This window comes from Tamandua tetradactyla, chromosome 23, assembly GCF_023851605.1.
Source record: "Tamandua tetradactyla isolate mTamTet1 chromosome 23, mTamTet1.pri, whole genome shotgun sequence".
In the NCBI taxonomy this organism is placed as follows: domain Eukaryota; kingdom Metazoa; phylum Chordata; class Mammalia; order Pilosa; family Myrmecophagidae; genus Tamandua; species Tamandua tetradactyla.
The window spans coordinates 48,672,263-48,690,787 of NC_135349.1; the positions used below are offsets into that span (position 1 = coordinate 48,672,263).

General features: G+C 51.7%; 1 protein-coding gene across 3 annotated transcripts in view; it reads right to left on the reverse strand.

The window, feature by feature from the left end:
• Positions 1-18,525, reverse strand: part of ABAT (4-aminobutyrate aminotransferase) — an 86,910-nt gene that overhangs the window by 9,096 nt on the left and 59,289 nt on the right. For all 3 annotated transcript variants that reach the window (XM_077141869.1, XM_077141867.1, XM_077141866.1), the window contains 6 exons: positions 12,989-13,038; positions 5,286-5,366; positions 4,435-4,527; positions 2,668-2,730; positions 1,725-1,788; positions 1,151-1,299 (listed from right to left, as the gene is read on the reverse strand). In XM_077141869.1, the coding sequence (XP_076997984.1) occupies positions 1,151-1,299; positions 1,725-1,788; positions 2,668-2,730; positions 4,435-4,527; positions 5,286-5,366; positions 12,989-13,038 (500 nt within the window). The remainder of the gene's footprint in view (positions 1-1,150; positions 1,300-1,724; positions 1,789-2,667; positions 2,731-4,434; positions 4,528-5,285; positions 5,367-12,988; positions 13,039-18,525) is intronic.

The following is an 18,525-nucleotide window of genomic DNA, read 5'->3' on the forward strand; positions in this document are numbered from 1 at the left end:
AATTCTTTTTTGCATTTCAGAACCAAGGAAAAAGCCTACTATTTGGCCCTGATGATTGGCCTATGTCTTCGCCATCAACGTCCAGAGGTGCTTGTTGCTTTTCTTTGCTTTCGGAGCATCATTTGCAATTTGCCCTTAGGTAGTTGTTTTTACGCTTTTCTGCTCGCCCTGCACTGCCCCATACAGCGGCCACCAAGCCACGTGTCACTGCTGAGCATGTGAGACGTGGCTGGTCCAAACTCAGGTGTGCAGTGGGTGTAAAATGCCCACCTGGCACAGAAGACTGAACAGGAGGAAAAAAAAAAAACAATGGAAAACATCTTAACAATTTGAAGAAAGTGATTACAAGTTGAATTGATGCTATTTGGAATATATTGGACTCAGTGAAATGAGATTAACAAATTGATTCTGCCCACTTCTTTTAACTGTGCAAAAACATTTTCACTAGCAAGTTTAATTATGGGTGTGGCTCACGTTACATTTCTGTCGGACTGCGCTAGCTCTACTCCTTGCTGTTGAGTATCAAAGCACCTGGCACCCAGCTCGGCACCGGGTAGGTGCTTGACACGTATCGATTGATTGGAAAGAATGACTGTTAAGAGGCAAACCAGAAGGCTTATTTGGGCTCAAATTCAAACAGAATCCTGCCAGTGTCTCCCACGGCCCTGCTAACCGAGGCACTCCTGGCTGGCGTGGAGGCCGGCCGTAGGGGGCTGCACTGTCCCTGCCTCTCCCCGTCCACCCTGCAGCCCCTGAGGGGACATAAAGAAGGCCCAGACTTGGGAGAGGATGAAAACCAGTGGACTGGGGGGCCCGCGGAGCCATTTTTCCTACATACTACTCCATTTTCTTTCAACCAATTCCTTCTCTCTAAATTTACACTCCTTGAAGCTTGTCCTTAAAGAAAGTTAAACGATGCAGAAATCAGAACCAGAAGTGGGGTGATGGATGCAGGGTGGCAGAGACGATGTGTCTCCCTGCAGGACCAGTTCCCAGGAGGCACACGAAGCCTCTGTCCCTACTCCCCGCCCAGGCAGCTCCCCAGGTGCGCTCTCTGTCTGCTCCTCTTCCCCAGGGCTAAGTCTCCGGGTGGCGAGGGGAAGGGGCCAGGGGAGTGCATGCAGGACGGACCCAGGAGGCCCCTCGTTACCTCCTCCAGGCAGTGGGCCTCCTCCTGCTGGTTCTCCTTCACAAACTCCTCCAGAGGGTATTTCAGCCGTGGGAACGGCGCAATGGGCCAGTCGAAGGAAGGGATGTCAATCTTGTGAATAGCTTTGGAGTGGGTGGTCGCTAAGCAACCTAAATCCAGCAAAGCAGAAGAGTCGGTGCTGGACTCGGGACCGTGGGATGAACCATGGGCCTTTGCAAAGGAGGTGGGCACTTTGAGCAAACGCTCTCATGCCCGGGGAGGCCTGCGGGCTGCAGAACCCGGGAACCCTGAACTGTGCGGGGGTTGCTTTCTGATTTATTACAGATTGAATGCAGGCTTTGAGGACGGGGAGGCGAGAGTTCAAATCCTGAACAGCCTTGCAAAGTTCCTTCCCTTGCTGAGCCTCTGTTTCCCATCTGCAAAGTGGGGCTAATAATCTCCACCCTGCAGGGGGTTTCGGGGTGGATTTAATGGGACACTGAAACACGTAACTGGCCAGCGTAGCTGTCGCTTTTGTTGCCACCATCATTTGCACTCGCAACTCCACCCTGCGCTGGCGCTGGCCCCTCCTTACCCATGGTCCTCCCGTGGAAGGCGCCCATGAAGGAGAGGATGCTGTAGTCGGGGCAGCCGGGGGCCTGCAACCAAGAGACACAGGTCAGCGTCCCAGCCGTGGGGGCCGGCCACCTCACTGCCGCCCGCAAACCCAGAGGACCCCCGAGGTCTGTGGGGGAAACCGGGAGCTCCCTCCCTGGCAGAAGGTACAAACTGGACCCTAAGATCTTGTTTTGCCTAAATCTGAAAAAGCAAGAGATTTCATATGCTGGTTTCTCCCGAGTCCTGCATCATGGGGCCCGTCTTTCTCCTGTGGTGACAAAAGGTGGTCAAGCCTAAAGGGCCCCTTTCTCCTTGATGCTGCCTGCCACCCCCATGGCCCCCCGCCCACCCAGCCCCAGACTGCACCGGCTTCTAAAGCTCCCAGGGGAGTTCAGAGTTGATGGGTGCAGCGAGAAGGGACGGAGCCAGGCACCTCGTGGGAAAGGCCCGCTTGGCTGCAGTAGGGTGGGATCCCCACCCTTCCCTCCTCCAGGGCAGTTGCTGCTTGGGTTCAAGAGGAGTGCGGGAACCCCCAAGCCCTTCGCAGCCCTAAGCAAATCTGCAGCTGCCCCACCCTTTCCATTGTTTTCTGACTGTTCTACCTGGCAAGGGAATCCAGACGCCTCCGTGAATTACCAGGGTTCCATTTGGGACCCCCGTATTTAATTCACCGCTTCCCAAGACTGGATATACAGGTGGTTTCCAACCCAGGTTAATGGCCTGCTTGGACTACTCAGGTGCAGCAGCTGTCCTGGGAAACTGGTGAGTGCTGGTCTGGACACCCAGGATTGGGCTCGGGAGGGGCAATGCTTGGTGAGGGACCTCTCCTGCCTGAGGAGGGCAAGGCCAGGCAACAAGCAGGAGCCTGAAGGGGCTGAGCAGCACCCGTGGCTGGCCTGGGAGGGCCGGACACCACCTACCTGGTTGATCATGCAGGTCTCCAGCTCCTCCTTGGAGAAGCCTGTTTGGCCCCGCTCTTTGCTCTGGGAAAACAGAAGAGAACAAATTCTCAGGGGCGCCGTGGGGCAGAAGGGGCTCCGGCTTTCCACCTAAGCCCATATTGAGCCCTGGTCAACTACAGAGGGCTTGCCCAAGAGCTGATCCCAGGTACTGGTCACTAGACTTATTTATAAGTCGGAGCCCGGGACTGTTAATCGTGTCTGCACTGAAGAAGAGAAAGGAACATGCAGGATGCACTGATGTTCTACTGGCAACAGCTAGGACCTGCCGAGATGGTCGGTGGTTTCTGGTTTGGAGACTATGATCTCTGCATGCATCAGGGAAGGGACATGGAGGACGTGCTCTGTCACGTGGGTGAGGAAGGGGATGGGAGAGTGGGGGGCAGCGGGAGTGCAGCTCTGTGCCCATCTCAGGCAGCGCAGGATGCCCTCTATTCTCGCCGAGCTTCCCATGTAGACCCCACCTGTCTCCTCCACAGCAGTGAGAGGCAGTGTTAGGGCATCAGCTTTCAGGTTGACCTGGCAGAAGTGAGATGAATGACGTTGCTCCCTGGCCTTAAATGCCGTCATCTGGAAGATGCGGCTGATACCACCTACTAGTAAAGACTTTGGGAAAAGGTGGGTAAAGTGCTCAGCACGTGGCAGGTGGTCAACAAGTTGGAGGCACCAGAAAGGAGCAGGGGTCTTGGCATCTCCCCTGCTGGTCCACGGGCCCAGCATGGCCACATGCTAACTCAGTGGCCCTGCACCTTACCAGCTTCCTTGGAGCCATCTTGGAGATGGCCCCCTGTTCTCAACTTCTGGTCTTTACACCCTTTTGGAGTCTCCGCCTATTCTGATCGGGCTGACCAGTGTAACCAGTAGAACACTGTGGAAATGATGTGTGTGACCTCCAAAGCTAGATCATGAAGGATGCTGGGTCCTCTTCCTGGCCCTCTCTTGGACTGTGCATTCTGGGGGAAGCCAGCCCCGTGCTGGGAGAGGTTCGAGGAGCCTGTGGAGGGGGAACGGAGGCTTCCCGCCAACGACCAGCACCACATGGGGGAACCATCCTGGGTGTAGGATGTGTCTGGCTTAGGGTCTTTGGAGACGTCAGGATGTCGGCAGGGGCAGCTGCATCATCTGAAGACTTGACTGGGGCCGGAGGGTTAGCTTCTCTACCTGGTTCATTTCCTTCTTAGCACTTACCCTGATTTGTATTGGAATATTTCCCTATCGACTCTCCTTCACCAGGGTAAGAGCTTACTTCTTTTTGTCCGTTAAGTGTTAGCCAGGTACCTTCAACACCTGTCCAGGTGTCGTGCAGAGAGCAGGGTCTCGATAAATTGACCAAATGAACTATCACCTATTAAGCCTGGATTCAGGACTAGGCTCTGTTCACCTGATCTGCAGGGACAGCCCCATGCAGTAGGAACTATTATTAACAAACCCATTCTACAGATGAGGACATCGAGATCACAGAGACTGGCCTGATGAAGGTTGCAAAGTTGGGATCCAAACTTGGGTTGGTCTAATGCCACAGCCTCGGCCCTTTGTCCACCCCCCACTGAGATGTTTGGGAAACCCATCCAGACAGTGATCCTGCCTGGATTTTGCCCCTCATCACTGTAGTCTAATACCCTGGCCAATAGGGATGAGCAGTTGGACAACCATAAGTGGATAGCTGGGTGCTGGGGAAGCCTACGTGTGTGTGTGTGTGTGTGTGTGTGTTCACGCCCAAAGCCTCACCCGGTACCACATGAAGATGGTCTTGAAGGCGTTTTCATTGGAGCAGGAACCACAGGCCATGGTGATGAGCTGGGACATCCCTTTGGGGGCCACCTGGAGGGGAGGGGAACAACTGTGAGTACAGACCCCTCAGGACTCCCCGCTTCCCTCCGCTGCACCTGCCTCCGCTGCACCTGCCTCTGCAGGGGCTGTGCCCTGGTCCCCGAAGCAGGGGGAGGCAGCGGGAAGATAGGAGGCAACGAGGGACACCTTGGGAGCAGTGGGTCTAGGAGGGGGACCAAGCCCAGGAAACCCTGACACTGAAAGAAGGAGCAGAAAGCAGAGTGAAGGAAAGCCAGGTCTGACTCTCCTGGCACAGCTGCTTCCCCTCTAAGATGCTCCAGGTTTCACAGGTGGGAATTTGAGGTTCCAAATGACTTCATCTTTTTTTTTTTTTTTTTTTTAACATGGGCAGGCACCGGGAATCGAACCCGGGTCCTCTGGCATGGCAGGCGAGCATTCTTGCCTACTGAACCACCGTGGCCTGCCCAACTTCATCTTTTTAACAATTAAAACTGAAAAGTGGAGGAGGGTTAAATAACCCACACATGGCTCCATGCATGGGACAAATAACTAATTTCCCTCAAGTTCCTTTCTTTGGGCACCTAGGGAATCCCTTCTTTTCTTCAAAAGCACATGAAAGCACAAAAGGCAAGATTTAAGTAAAACCCCATATCCTTAGTTGTGATGATCTCGGTCCTTCCCTTCTCCTGCCCAAAGGGACTCTTGAGAGAACAGAACTGATGTTCCTGCTTTTCCCACTGTGAAGTCAGCGGGGCTGGGAGTGGTGGGATTGTTTCCCGGGAACTCACTGAGAGTAAGGAGTCTTTTAGCCTCTCCACGAAGTTCTCTGGAGGGAGGATTCCCAGGGCAGGTCTGTTGATGAATGTGCTCTGCAAAAAAAGCCAGGAGACCACTTGTGACTTTTTGGAACTGAACCCCTGAGAACCTTGCAGCTCCCCCACACCAGCAGTTCTTTGCATAATTGATGTGTCCAAACAGCTCTGAGGGGTACCAAGGTAGGGCGTGCTGCTCTGTTATTCTGCTGGGAATGATGGACGTCCCCAACCTTTTTGAGAAATCCATTGGGATTTCCCTCGGTTAAAAAAAAAAGGATGTGTCAATTTCTGGTTATGACATGGATGACAGTTATGTAAGTTGCTAACCCTGGGAGCAAGGGAGACCCTGGATGAGGGAGGGGACACGGGCCTCTCTGTACTCTGCTTTGCAGCATCCCACGAAACCTTATCAGAATGGCTAAAAAAGCCAACAGTGGAGACTGACAAGTGTGGTCGGTTGAATTATGTTGCCCAAGGTTGATGTGTTTGTAATCTTAATCCATGACCCTAGGACCTTATGAAGATGCTATTTTTAGTTCAGAACTGAAGCAGAGTGGGTTTTTATCTGGATGCCTCATAAGGAGAAGGTCACAGAGAAAAGTAGGAAGGCAGTGATGAAGTAAGTAAGATAAGACAGCTGTAAGTCCTTGGTTTCCTGTTTAGCTCTGAAAGAGTTAACAGACAACTGCAAACCCCTTGTTTCTTATCTAGCTCCAAAGGAGCTAACACAGAGCTGCAAAGTTCCTGCTATGAAAATTTCCCTAAGCCCCCAAACCTCCCCAAACCATACAGGCCTGTAAAGTTCTGGGCCCAAAGCAAACTCTTAATTAATAACAGGAAGCATAAGGTCATAAAGTTTGTCAACCATTTGCCTAAAGACAAATTGTAAGTATGTGACAACACACCATGAATTCTGCTAGCTGTCACCTCCTGGAACAAAGAAGACACCTGTACTCAAAGGTTACTAGGGTAATCTGCTACCGACTAAACTTTCCTATAAAACAAGCCGGCCCACTCCACTCAGTGAGTGTCCCTCCCTTGGGCACTCTGCCTTAACCTCTCTAACATGTACTCTCTCTTTTAATAAACTTTACTACTTATTCCTACTGGCTCTCTCATCTCTAAATTCTTTTAGTTTTGAGACCATGGAACCTGGATTGGTGCTCAGCTGGCATCACTGCCAGCAGGGCACTGGTTACAGAGGGAACACGGAAGAGAAAGGAGGGACAGGTCCACGTGGCCGGGAAGCCAAGGAAGCCCGCTGGTAGCCAGAACAGCACCGTCCTCGGGTGCCGAAGCCTTGCTTTGGGACTGCTGCCTTCTAAACCTACAAGCCAGTACGTTCCATTGTTTAAGACCAAACCAGTTGGTGGTGTTTGTGACAGCAGCTCAGGCAAACTGGGACAGCAAATATTAGCAAGGACACAGAGAACCCCGACTTCAATCCACAGCTGGGGGAGGGTGAAATGCTGCAGCCACTTGGGGGAATGGTGCAGCAGTTTCTTATAATGCACCCCAAATACCCCGCAATCCCACTCCTAGGTATTTAGCCAAGCAGAGTGAAAGCACACATCCTGCATGTTTCTAGTGGCTTTTATTCTGAATTGCCCTAAATGTGCCTCCCCTGGGGAAAAGATAATGAAAGTTGGTACATGCATGCTATGGAATGCTCCTTAGCTGTAAAAAGGAACAAACTGCCCCTCTGAACGAACTGTGGAAGACTCTCAGTCCTGTTGCTGAGCAAATGAAATCAGAATCCTAGGGCTGCCTCCTGCATCCTTCCACTGACTGATAGGATATTCCAGAAAAGGCAGCACTACAGGGTAAGAAAACAGCTCCTGGCTGGAGGGGCTGGGGGGCTGGGGATGGACTACAAGGTCAGTGTTTTGGGGTGAGAGGACGGCAGGCTGGGCTTTGATAGGGAGTACATGACTCAGTGCATTTGCCAAAACTTACAGCACTGGACACTAAAAAGGGGAGATTTTACTGCAGCCAAATGATACCTTAATTAAAAAAAAATGTTCTTTAAAAAAGAGCATTAAGAAGTAATTGCAGTCTCCCTGGCAATGTGAGAGATGACTCCCAGGGATGAATCCAGACCTGGCACCGTGGGATCAAAACTTCCATCCTGACCAAAACGGGGAAAAGAAGTGTAACTAATAAAGTATCTGGTGGTTGCTCTTACCCAAGCTTCATGTAGACCTTGCTACCTGTCATAACCTGCCAACCCCCAACCAGGACCATCCCAGCCAATCCTAAAGAACACCTAGGGCAATATATAAGATTCCACAAGGGTTCCATGCACTAGAGTAACTTTCAGAAAAATAACATATTTACAAAAACGCTATAAATTTCAAAGCACAGCACCACAATTAGTTGTAGAACATATTTCACATAGCTTTGCTGTATATATGTTATTTTTCACAAAAAAAAGAAGGAAAAAAAGTCGACTGTGATGATAAAAAAATATTTAAGCCCTCTAGCCTCCTATATTCTGGAGCAACTAGAAGGAAAAATCTGAGAGGATGGTATGGTAGCCCATGACAAACTCTGGGATCTGTCCTGTAACTACTTGTTGAAGAGTGCTCTGAAAACTATTGCTTTTTTATTTCTTTGCTTTGTATATATGTTATACTATACAATAAAAAAAGTTAAAAAAAAAAAAGAAGAATCAACTGTGGCTCTGGAATTTCAAACACAATGGGGCTAAGGACAGCAATCTAATTGGGGGGCTGGTGAAACCACCGGAACAGGGTAAGCAAAGCAAAACACTTGAAAAACTGCTTAGCTCTTTAATCATTTTTTCTTCCTAATTTTGATAGAGACTTGGGTCCAGAGAAAGCGTCCTCTTGGTGAGGGAATCTAGAGTATAGCCTGGGTGGTCAATGGACACTCGGCTTCTGATCGCAGGGAGGCCAGGGCACGGCGGGAGGTGGTGGTGGCCGGGGGACACCTTCCCCAGCGCCGGTCAGCTCTGCCCAGGTCCTCCAGCTTCCGAAAGAAAAGGGAAACCCAGATTGTCATAGGAAATTACCCCACTTTAAATGCAGGCTCAAAAGACTCGAAGACGACCTCTGGCCAAGGGTCAGCCCACACGCATGGAGCCACATTCGTGCTGAAAACCAGCCCCGTCCAGGTGGGCATCAAATTCAGGGAGGTCGCTGCGAGCTGCCCACAGGGCGGGGCTGGAGACAGACGCAGGGGCGAACTCCCCTGGGCTTGCTGCCAAGCTCCAGACGCTTTCCTTAATGTGAAGGAAAAAAGACTGGCTCGACCCGAGTCAGTTGTAAATTTGCGTTTGGATTCCGCCTTCGCAGTTTTAGAACTCCTTCTAAAGAAAGAAGGGTACAGCATCCCCACCCCACACCCCGGCCACCTCCAGGCAGGTGCAGCAAGTCCCCAGGAGGTAGCGACTTCCCACTGGAATGGTCCTGGGGCGCCCTCTTTTCCCCATGGGCAGTGCGTGGGCCCCGAGAGCCGGGCAGCGAGTCCAGGGATGGCACAGGGAGGAAAGCACCTAACATGCAGCGGGCACATTACATATCCTCATTATAATGTAGTGAGGGAGAGAAATGCATCGATTTAGTAACACAGAGTATTAGGTCTAGGAGCTCCAAACGGTTCAGCTCTGGGAGAAATGGGGGAGGCAGAGGCTGCACAGCGTTACTCCTGGGACCCCAAGAGGGAGGCCAGCACGAGTAGCAGGGAATTAGGCTGACAGAGGAGATGGCTGGCTGGCTGGCAGCCTGACTGCGTATCTAGGTCCAGGAAACGTGGGGGTAGTTTTCTTGCTTGACAAAGTGTGACAGTAAGCACAGAAGATATCTGGGACATCGGGTGGCAGAATCAAATGAGGGCAGCTGTCTAGAATCCCTGCTGTCAGACCCAGTAGCTTTAAAATGCAGCCTGAAAAGAGTGGGCTTTGATTGTAGTGGCTGTGCAGTCTTGGGCAAGTCACTTAACCTCTCCGAGCTTCAGTGTCCTCATCTGCAAAATGGGACTTTGTCACCAGGGACTTGTACGGAGTTAGTGAGATGACACAGTATGCAGAAAAAGCAAGAGCTGAGTCTTAAAGGACAGATAAGATTATGCAGGTGGGAAGGCCTGGTGGTCCCAGGGCTGGCTCGTGGTTTAGCTTGGCCAAGCCTCCTATGCTACATCCACCCTGGGTGCTGGGGACTTCAGACTGCCCTCTTTATCCACTGCCCTGTGACTGTGCATGATCAATGCCCAATAATCATTATATAACTTATGGGCAATGTGGAGAAGACCCTGGTGACATATTAAGAAACTGGAACTGGAACCCAGATATTAGATGCAGGGGGCGTGGCTTCATTTTTTGCAATCACCTAGAGCAAGTCTGTTGGAATTACAGGGTGACGTGATTTGTGTGCCAAACTGTTGATAAAATACCATCCCCACCGCCTGAGTGCACTTCCTGTCCAGCGTTTGGAAGACCCAAGCAGTCAGCCAGTGCCCCCAGCTGAGGCTCCATGTGTGCCCGACTGGAAATGGACTTGAGCTTATGACAATCAGCTGCCTCTTTGATGACCCTTGGTGCTCCTTTTCCCCAACACCCCCGCCCCCCATTCTCTGCAGGACAATTGGCAGCAGCCCCTTGAAACTGCCGCAAGAAGGTCAGCATGGCGGGAGCCCTGCCCGGAGCCTCCACGAGGCCAGCAGCTTGTGTTCTGCTCACCATCAGATCCCAGCCCCGAGAAAGTGCCTGGCACATAGTAGGTCTTCATCCACTAACAGAAGGAACGAATGTCAAGGAATAAGGCTGAAGAAGAAAGCAGGCGTCAGATAGCCGAGGGCTTTGCATTAGAAGGGAGGAGTCTGGGGTGCATCCTGAAGGTAGAGGGGGCTCAGGGAAGGGTCCCAGGCACGGCACGCCTGCTCCAGGTCCGCAGCCTGGAGGATGGTTTGGAGGAGGTGAGAACGGAGGCAGGAGACTGATGGAAAAATCCAAGCGGGAGATGTGAGGGTTAGGACTGGTCCCGGACTGGGTAAGAGCTGAGAGGGCTGGGGAGGACGAAGCAGGGTTCCGGGCCAGTGGGGATGGGGTGCTGCTGCCCCCACCCCCCAGGAATCCCTGTCCCCGGGCCTGGCAGCCCCGCCCCACGCCGATCCCACCGATGCCGCCTCCGGAGGCAGCTGACACTGCAAATGTGTGTGACATGTTTGTTGACACAGTTTTTTCCAGCACCAACTGCCGAGGCATCTGGGCTCCGCACAACGTTTAGAAACAAGGCGTGCTTTGAAAGCAAACAAACTCGCAGAGGCTCCGGCCGCACACAGGCCTCAGGAGACACCTTCGGGGGGACGCCGCTAATCAGGGGCGAAAACGTCCCCTAAGTCCTGCGAGGTGGGGCACCCCCACTTATAAAGAGTGAGAAGTGGTCCCCTCATGCTTTCAGCTCTGTCAGTTAAAAGCAAGGAAAGGGCCAGGTTCCCCCTCGCCTCCATGGGGCACCGGGAACCTCCTGCCCCGCTGTGGGAGGGCAGACTGGTCCGACCTGCCAGGGGGCATCTACTGCAGCCATGACCAGCGACTCCATTCCCAGTTCTGCATCCAACAGAAACCCGTGCACACGCTCACCCTAAGGCACCTTCTGGAACGTCCGCAGCCCCCCTTCGTGGGAGCCAAACCCTGGAAACCGCGCGCACCCACCCACAGGGGACGCAGACGTAAGCTGCGGATTATCCGCACCACCGCAAGCTTGCGGGCAGCGCCAACAGCGCGAACAGGGGGCGTTGGCTGCGCACGGCGCGTGGACCCATCACAGACATGGGTTTTGGGAGCTGAATGGACCAGGGCGGATAAAACGCACACCCTGCACGATTCAGTCCAGTGACGACCAAGAGCAAATGCTCATCTTGGCTGCCAGAAGCGAGGGGCGTGGTTACCCTGGGCGGGGAGAAAAGAAAAGGGTGGGGGTGGGGTACCAAAAGGGACTTTTTGTTTTTGGATCTGAGTACCAGTCACAATGTCATGCATTTTCAACTGCAGCTCTCAACCTGTGTGTGTGTGTGTGTGTGTGTGTGTGTGTGAGTGTGTGTGTGTGAAAACTGAACCCCTTTTTTATGTATAAAGCACAGATATATATGCAGTCCATTCACAGTCTGTGTTCCACGGAATTCTGTTCCCCAGGAGGATGCTGTACCCCCATCCCATCCTTGGGACCGTGTCTCTGTGGCATGGCAGAAGGGCCGTGTGAAGTATTGCGGTCCCTAAACCAGGTGAGACCTGGCGATTATTCTGGCTTTTCCGGGGGCCCCTGTAACTGCCCGTGGCCTTAACAGCAGAGGCCGAAGGGGAAGTCAGAGAGGGTCAAAGCGAGAGGGGAAGTGACCTGCGGTGGCTGGTTTGCAGGACCGGCCGCACGGAAACCGCGAGAAGGAAACGGACTCTGCCAACAATTTATAAGCCGGGAAGAGGGCTCCTGACCCCCCAAGCTGCGAGATTACAGATGGGTGTTGCTTCAAACCCTATATCTGGGGTGATTTGTTATGACAGCAACAGAAAACAAACCCAGTAGGATCAAGGATTCGCGGAGAGGGGAGGAATTAGGAAAATAATGCCCGAAAAGGCTTCTTAAGGGGGTGATAGTGAAAAAATAGGCTGAGAAACAGCTGAGTTGGATGGGAAACTGCACCTCAGGATTTATGCACCTTTCTGTGTGAGCGTTAATCTTTAGGGGCATCTGGCCACATCTGGAGACATTTCTGGTGGCCGCAGCTGGGGGTGGGTGCTCCTGGCTTCTGGTAGGAGGAGGCAGGGGTGCTGCTGAACACCCGGCGTGCCCGGGGAGGCCCCTACACAGGACGCAAGCCCCCGTGCCGCGGTGCCCAGGCGGAAAGGGCCCGTTCTGGGTGGCCTATGAAAAGCGCACGCTGTCTGGCCCCTGCCGGCACCCCCAGTCTGGGTGAGATCCCTGCCCCCCTCCAGCCACCCCTGGCCCCTTCCGCTCGCCTGCCGGCTCTCCTCTCCCTGCCTGGACCCCTCTTCCCGGATTCGCCCTCAGCTGCCAGCACCTTCCCGGGGTCACTCTCAGAGCGTTTGCCCTGACCCGGCCCTCCCATCCCCCAATAGGTCACACAACCCCCCACCCCCTGCTCCACCAGGGGCCCTGGGCCCGGCTCCTGGGATTCCCAGCTCCCCCACTGGCCGTGTGGGCTGGGGCAAACACTTAACCTCTTTGTGCCTCAGTTTCCTTTTCCGTAAAACACGGTAACAAGGGTGCCTTTGCCTTCCTCACAGGCTCATCAATGTTAGAGGTGCAAAGCGCCGAACGCAGTTTGGCGTGTACACTGCACTTCACATACGGTCACCACCATCATCATCATCATCATCATCATCATCTTATGCTCACAAGGCCACGCCCACCTCTCTCTGAAGCGCTGTCTGGTGGCACGTTTCTGTGCATGAGTGCGGTTAATTGACTGTCTCTCCATGGGGACATCCCAAGTGCCCAGCACACAGTAATGCACTCAATAAATATTTAAGAAAGGAAGGGAGGGAGGGAGGAGAGGGAGGGGGAAGGAGGGGAAGGATGAAAGGAAGGAAAGAAGGAAGGAGGGAGGGAAGACACTCTTTCCAACAGCCACCCCAGTGGCACCCTGATTCCCCACGGGCACGTTTGCTGTTTATTCTGCGAAGGTCGGGGACTCACCATGTTTTGAGGCTGCTGGACGAGCTTCATGAGGGCAGGATGGTTGTAACCTGGGTGGGAGGAGGGGAGCGTTAGAGCCCAGCATCCCAGCTGAGGCCCCCTGTGCCCTACCCCATCCCTGCCCACTCCCTTCCTTTCCAGCCGCATGACCCTCCCCGTCTGCCAAGGGGTCCTGCATTCCTTGCAGACAAAAAGACTGATTCCTGGATGCACCGCAGCCCCCTGCCTCAGGACCTCTCAGCGTGGGGGACCTCCGAGATCTTGGACCAGTGGTGACCCGGATGCTTGGAGAACTGCAGGATGAGACAATGTAAGAGGAGGCGAATGCAAGATCTCAGGGGAACTTCCAGACCAGGGCCGGGGAGGGCGGGCGGCTGGCGTGGTGGGCTGCGGGGGTCCTTGCTAATCACCTCAGCTCAGGGGCCGAGGGCGAGGCCAGCAGTGCTCGGCATGCCCAGGCCTGCCTATGCTTAGCGGCTTGCTCCCAGGGTCCTGCTTAAAAGGCCTAAGGTACCCTCTGGTCCAGCAGACTACTCGTGCCGGGATTTCCCCGATGGATGCGGACAGGCATCTATGTGCAGATGCCCGAAATGAGACACGGGTCTGTAACAGCTCGAGATTTGAAAACGACCTGACGTCCACCCACAGCGGGTCAGGGAAGTAAAGGATGGCCCCCCCAAACAGTGAGAGCGCTGCTGTGTATCCGTGCAGCTGCACAGAAGGATGGGAGAGAGGTGTCCGTGTGGATTTAGGAAAATCGCTGAAATCTACCAAGTGAAAAAGGCAAGGCAGAGGATAAAGACACGCTTATGGGGCCTGGAATATCTCTCCTGAAGAGACCAGTGAAGGGGTGCCTCTGAGAGGAGACTTGGGAATGGAAGTCAGGCTGGGAAAAGAGATCAGTTTTCCCAAACACACGAAAATAATCTTTTTTTTTTTTTTAAAGAGCTAAGGTGGACGAGTTGTAGTCACGTTAGATTCAAGCAAGTTTGTCTTAATCTTTCAGGGCTTTTGGGAAGACGTTCTCTGTGATGTGACAGCCCTCTGGCCTTCCTGAAGAAGCGAGGCTGTGCTCTCCTGCGGCCCCTGCCCTGCAGGGTGTCTCACTGTCGAGCAGAAAACAGCCGCGGGAAGGTCTTGCCGGTTCTCTCTGAACAAAGAATTCAACAGTTGGCCTCAATTTTTTTTTTTTAATTTAAGTTAAAAAAGTAAGCACATCTGTCACTCCTGATGAGTTTATCTTCACTTTCATGGACGCTGAGGCCATGGGAAAGGAAAGCACTGTCAATTTCCAAGATCCCCATGGGGTATGTTATGAGCTGACTCGTGTCCCCAAAAGACACCTTCAAGTCCCAACTTGCGGCTCTGTGGACGTGACCCTATTGGGAAATAGGGTCATTAACGGTGTGATTGGTTACGACGAGGCCAACCTGAAGTTGGATGGGCCTCGATCCAACATGACTGGGGGACCTGGGTACAGACAGACAGACCCCGAGGAGAACGCCCAGTGACGACTGAAACCAAGGACAGATGACAACCCACCAGGGGCCGGGAAGAGGCCAAGAACGATTCTCCCTACAGATTTTGGACCTCTGGCCTCCAGCACCGTGAGTCACGACACATTTCTGTTGACTCCAGGCCCCCAGGTGGCCCTTCGCTGTGGCAGCCTTTGGGCACTAAGAGAAACTGGGAGATGGCACCCATTGGATGGCACCTGCCTCAAACTGAGTTCTGGGGGGACAGGGCAGAGGGGAGGCCCTCAGGGGCTGCATTTGGGGCCGACCAGGTCTCGATGGGACCTTCCCCCAGAGCTGGATGGGAGTGGAAGGGAAGGTTCCTCTCAAGGTGCTCGGACAAAGTCCGGCTCTCCTGCGGACTTTAGGGCCTGCCTTGGACACTGGGTTGGCCATAGGGGACCAGAGAAGGGCAACCCCTGGTTCCTAGTTTGAACCCTCTAGAGGCCTATCACCCCCTTTGCTTGTATTCTACCACTTGACTCGAACACCCAGTCTTTATCTCTCTGTATGTCCAAATTCTTCTCCTGCCTCAAGCCCAGCTTAGGTCCTTCCACCTCCAGGAAGGCCATCCACATCACTCTCTCCCTCCCACTGCCCCTTCCAAGAGTTTCTGTTCCTTCCACCCTTCAGTATTTAATATATACTGCCCAGCACTGCCATTTAACTCCCCAACTGGACTGAAGTTTGTTGAATGCTCTGTGCTCAATGTTTGTTGAGTGAATGCAAAAAATACAACTAATGAGGACTATAATCTCCATGCCTTGAGCGCTTACTATGTGCCTGGCTCCATGCTAAATGTTTTTCATTTAAATGTGAATCACCTCATCTACTCCAGCTCAGTGATGCAGATGAGAAGAAAAGGTGCAAAGAGAGTAAAGATCATGTGGGCTTGTTTATCACCGAGGCAGGATTGGAACCCTTGACATTCCTGCACCAGTGCTGGGCAGTACAGCCTTTCTCCTCCTTCTTTAAAATAACTTTCATTTACTGAGCATCTACTATGAGCAGGGGGCTTTCTGTACTAATTGCTAATCCTGGCAACAATCCTGAAGGAAGCCCAAAGTTTCCAGGATAGAGGAAGGCACTGCGGGCAGGAGACCAGAACGTCAGAGCTTCAGAGGCAAGAGCCACATGTTCAGCTCAGTAGATACTACACTGAAGAATGAATAAGGTGGAGAGTCAGAGACATGGGCAAGAACTCAAAACTGTTGTATAGGAGAAGAGATTAATCAATGCATCTTGGTGCAACCAGTAGATTTTGGAGAAAAACTCCAAGTAGGTATCATACTCTACCTTCTACCTACTTTCTTTAAACCAAGTCACTTTTTAATTTAAATAGATGTCTTTAGGTGGGGAGAAGGTGAATGCAGTGGGAACAATCTTTGTCACCTGCCTGAGGCTCTGAGCCTAGGGACTGTCTTCCCCATAACAAGAGATTAGCAAATGCTGACAGGTATGAAAGATACGGCAACACCCAGGAGAGACTTTTTACGGCAACACCCAGGAGAGACTTTGTCCTGGACAGAATAAATAAAGACTGAGAAACGGCCTCAGCCTAATGAAGACCGTAGAGTGAGACCATCAGGGCTCCGTCCCCCTGCAAATGATGCTTTGAATAGCCAGGAAGAACTGGCGAAAACCTAACTTTCTCAAAGCTCCAGAAAACAGTTAAAGGATGGCAGTAACAAGGGCAAGCAATGAAGCAAGAAAAAGGCTACTTCACAGTGGAAGGATCCCCCGGCTGCCCCCTTCTCCATGCCATCACGGCTTGGCCCCCTGGCTGCCCCTTCTCCATGACATCACGGCCTGGCCTCCCAGCTGCCCCTTTCTCCATGACATCACGGCTTGGCGCAGAGCTGACCCAGCTCTCAGTTTGCATCTTTGGTTCTGGTTCTGGAGGGAGCAGAGGAATCCTCGTGTGCGAGCTGGAGCATGTGTGTCCGGCCAGCCCCCTCTGGTGGTGGCCTGAGGGGTGTAGAAGGTGGATCTCCCAGCTCTCCTACAGGACACTGGGGGAGGGCAGTCAAATTGTGCTGCTTGGGACAAGGGGTTGCTGGCTGTAGGACTTACAGTGCAGGACCCAGGACCTGAGGAAACTGTTTCCTCAGGAAGAGGGGACATTTGGACCCATGTAATGGGGGAATTCCCAGGCACAAATCTGGGATGAGAGGCATAGTGAGGCCCCTATGCTTTGGCCTGGAGCTATTCTCTAAACTCATTATATGGATAAGCCCTAAAGGAGAGCATTTCACAGGTCAATCTGAAAAAACTAGGAAAGGTTTTCTTTCTTTCTTTCTTTCCTCTCTTTTTTGTTAACTCCTATCATAAAAGGAGAGCTCTGTCATAACACTAACTGGATAGAAGCTTAAGGAACAGACGCCTCAGAGTCTAAATTCCAGTCATAACACACCAAAGTATTAAAATGTCCAGATTTCAACAAAAGATTACAAGACATACAAAGAAACCAGAAGCAATGGCCCAGGCAAAGGAGAAGATGAAAGCACGAGAAAGCATCAGTGACGAGGCACATACCTGGACATTCCAAAGACTTTAAAAAGAAGGGTCCTAGGTAAGCTCAAATAAAACATGGACAAGCAACTAAAGGAAATTAGGAAAATGATAGATAAACACAAAAAGAATATCAGTGAAAATATTACTTGATACGATCTTTTTATTACTTTAAGTGACTAAAAGGAGCCAAACAGAGCAGAAGGCCATAGTAACGGGAATGAAAACTTCCCCGGAGGGGCTCAACAGCAGACTGGAACTGGCAGAAGACTCAGTGAACTTCAGGATGAGATCATCATTATCACTGAGTCTGAGAAGCAGAAAGAAGAAAGAATGAAGAAAAGTGAACAGAGCCTGAGGGCCCTGTGAGATAGCATCAGGCAGATGAGTGTGGGAGTCCCAGAAGGAGAAGAGAGAAAGGGGCAGAGAGAATATTCAGAAATATCAAGCTGAAAACTTCCCCCAGTTTAATGAAAGATAGGAATATACACTTCTAAGATGCCCAGGGAACTTCAAACAGGATAAACCGAAACAGGCCCATGCCATTCCATGTTATAATCATACTGTTAAATGCCAAAGATAAAGGGAGAAGGTCAGAGAATGTGCAAACTTACAGAGACAGAAAGTAGAGCACAGGTACCAGGGTTGGGGGTGGGGTGTAGGGATGATGGGAAGTTATTGCAAAATGAATACTAGGTTTTTGTTTGGAATGAAGGAAAATTCTAGTAAAGGATGGTGGTGAGGGTACTGCGACATTGCAAATGCAATTAACCCCAGTGGGTGATAGGCTTGAGAAGTGGTGGCCTGGGACGAGATAATGACAATTAAATGCAACAAATGATCCTGGATGGGATTTTAAGAATGGAGGAGAAAAAGATTCAAAAGGATTATGGGGATATAAGAAAAAACTGGAATACAGAGTGTGAGCTTTAAATTAATGTGAAATCGCTTGAACTTGATAATTATACTTAAGGTGATTACATAAGTGAATCTCCTTGGTTGTAGGAAATGCACATGGAAGAACTACATGTTCAAGGAGCATGATGTGCGCAAATTGTTTTTAAATGTTCAGAAAATAGATGGATATAGAAAGATAAATGGGATAAGGCAAAGGGGGCGAAATGTTCAAATTGGTTCACTGTGTATCTGGGACCTTGGGCTATGCTGGAGTTCTTTGCACGGGGTTTGTATTATTTTTGTAAATGTCTAGTAAGTTCCAAATTACTTCAAAATTAAAAAAAAACCCTACAAAAAAAAAAGAGATCGAGAGAAACTTGAAAATCCTTGCGGTTTCACTTGTGCTGCAGAGACACCAAGGTGCCTTGAGGGAAGGTTGTGGACATGCCCTCCTCCCCGCCAACTCCATGGGATGCCAGGCCCAAGGTCAGGATATGCTTATTCCTTAAGGAAGACTCTCTGGATCTTTCCAAGGGCCCAACCAACTGCTTTTTGGACAAAGGTCTCTCAGCTCTGGCTCCTTATCAAGCTGCCTGGTGCTTACGACTTTTCTGC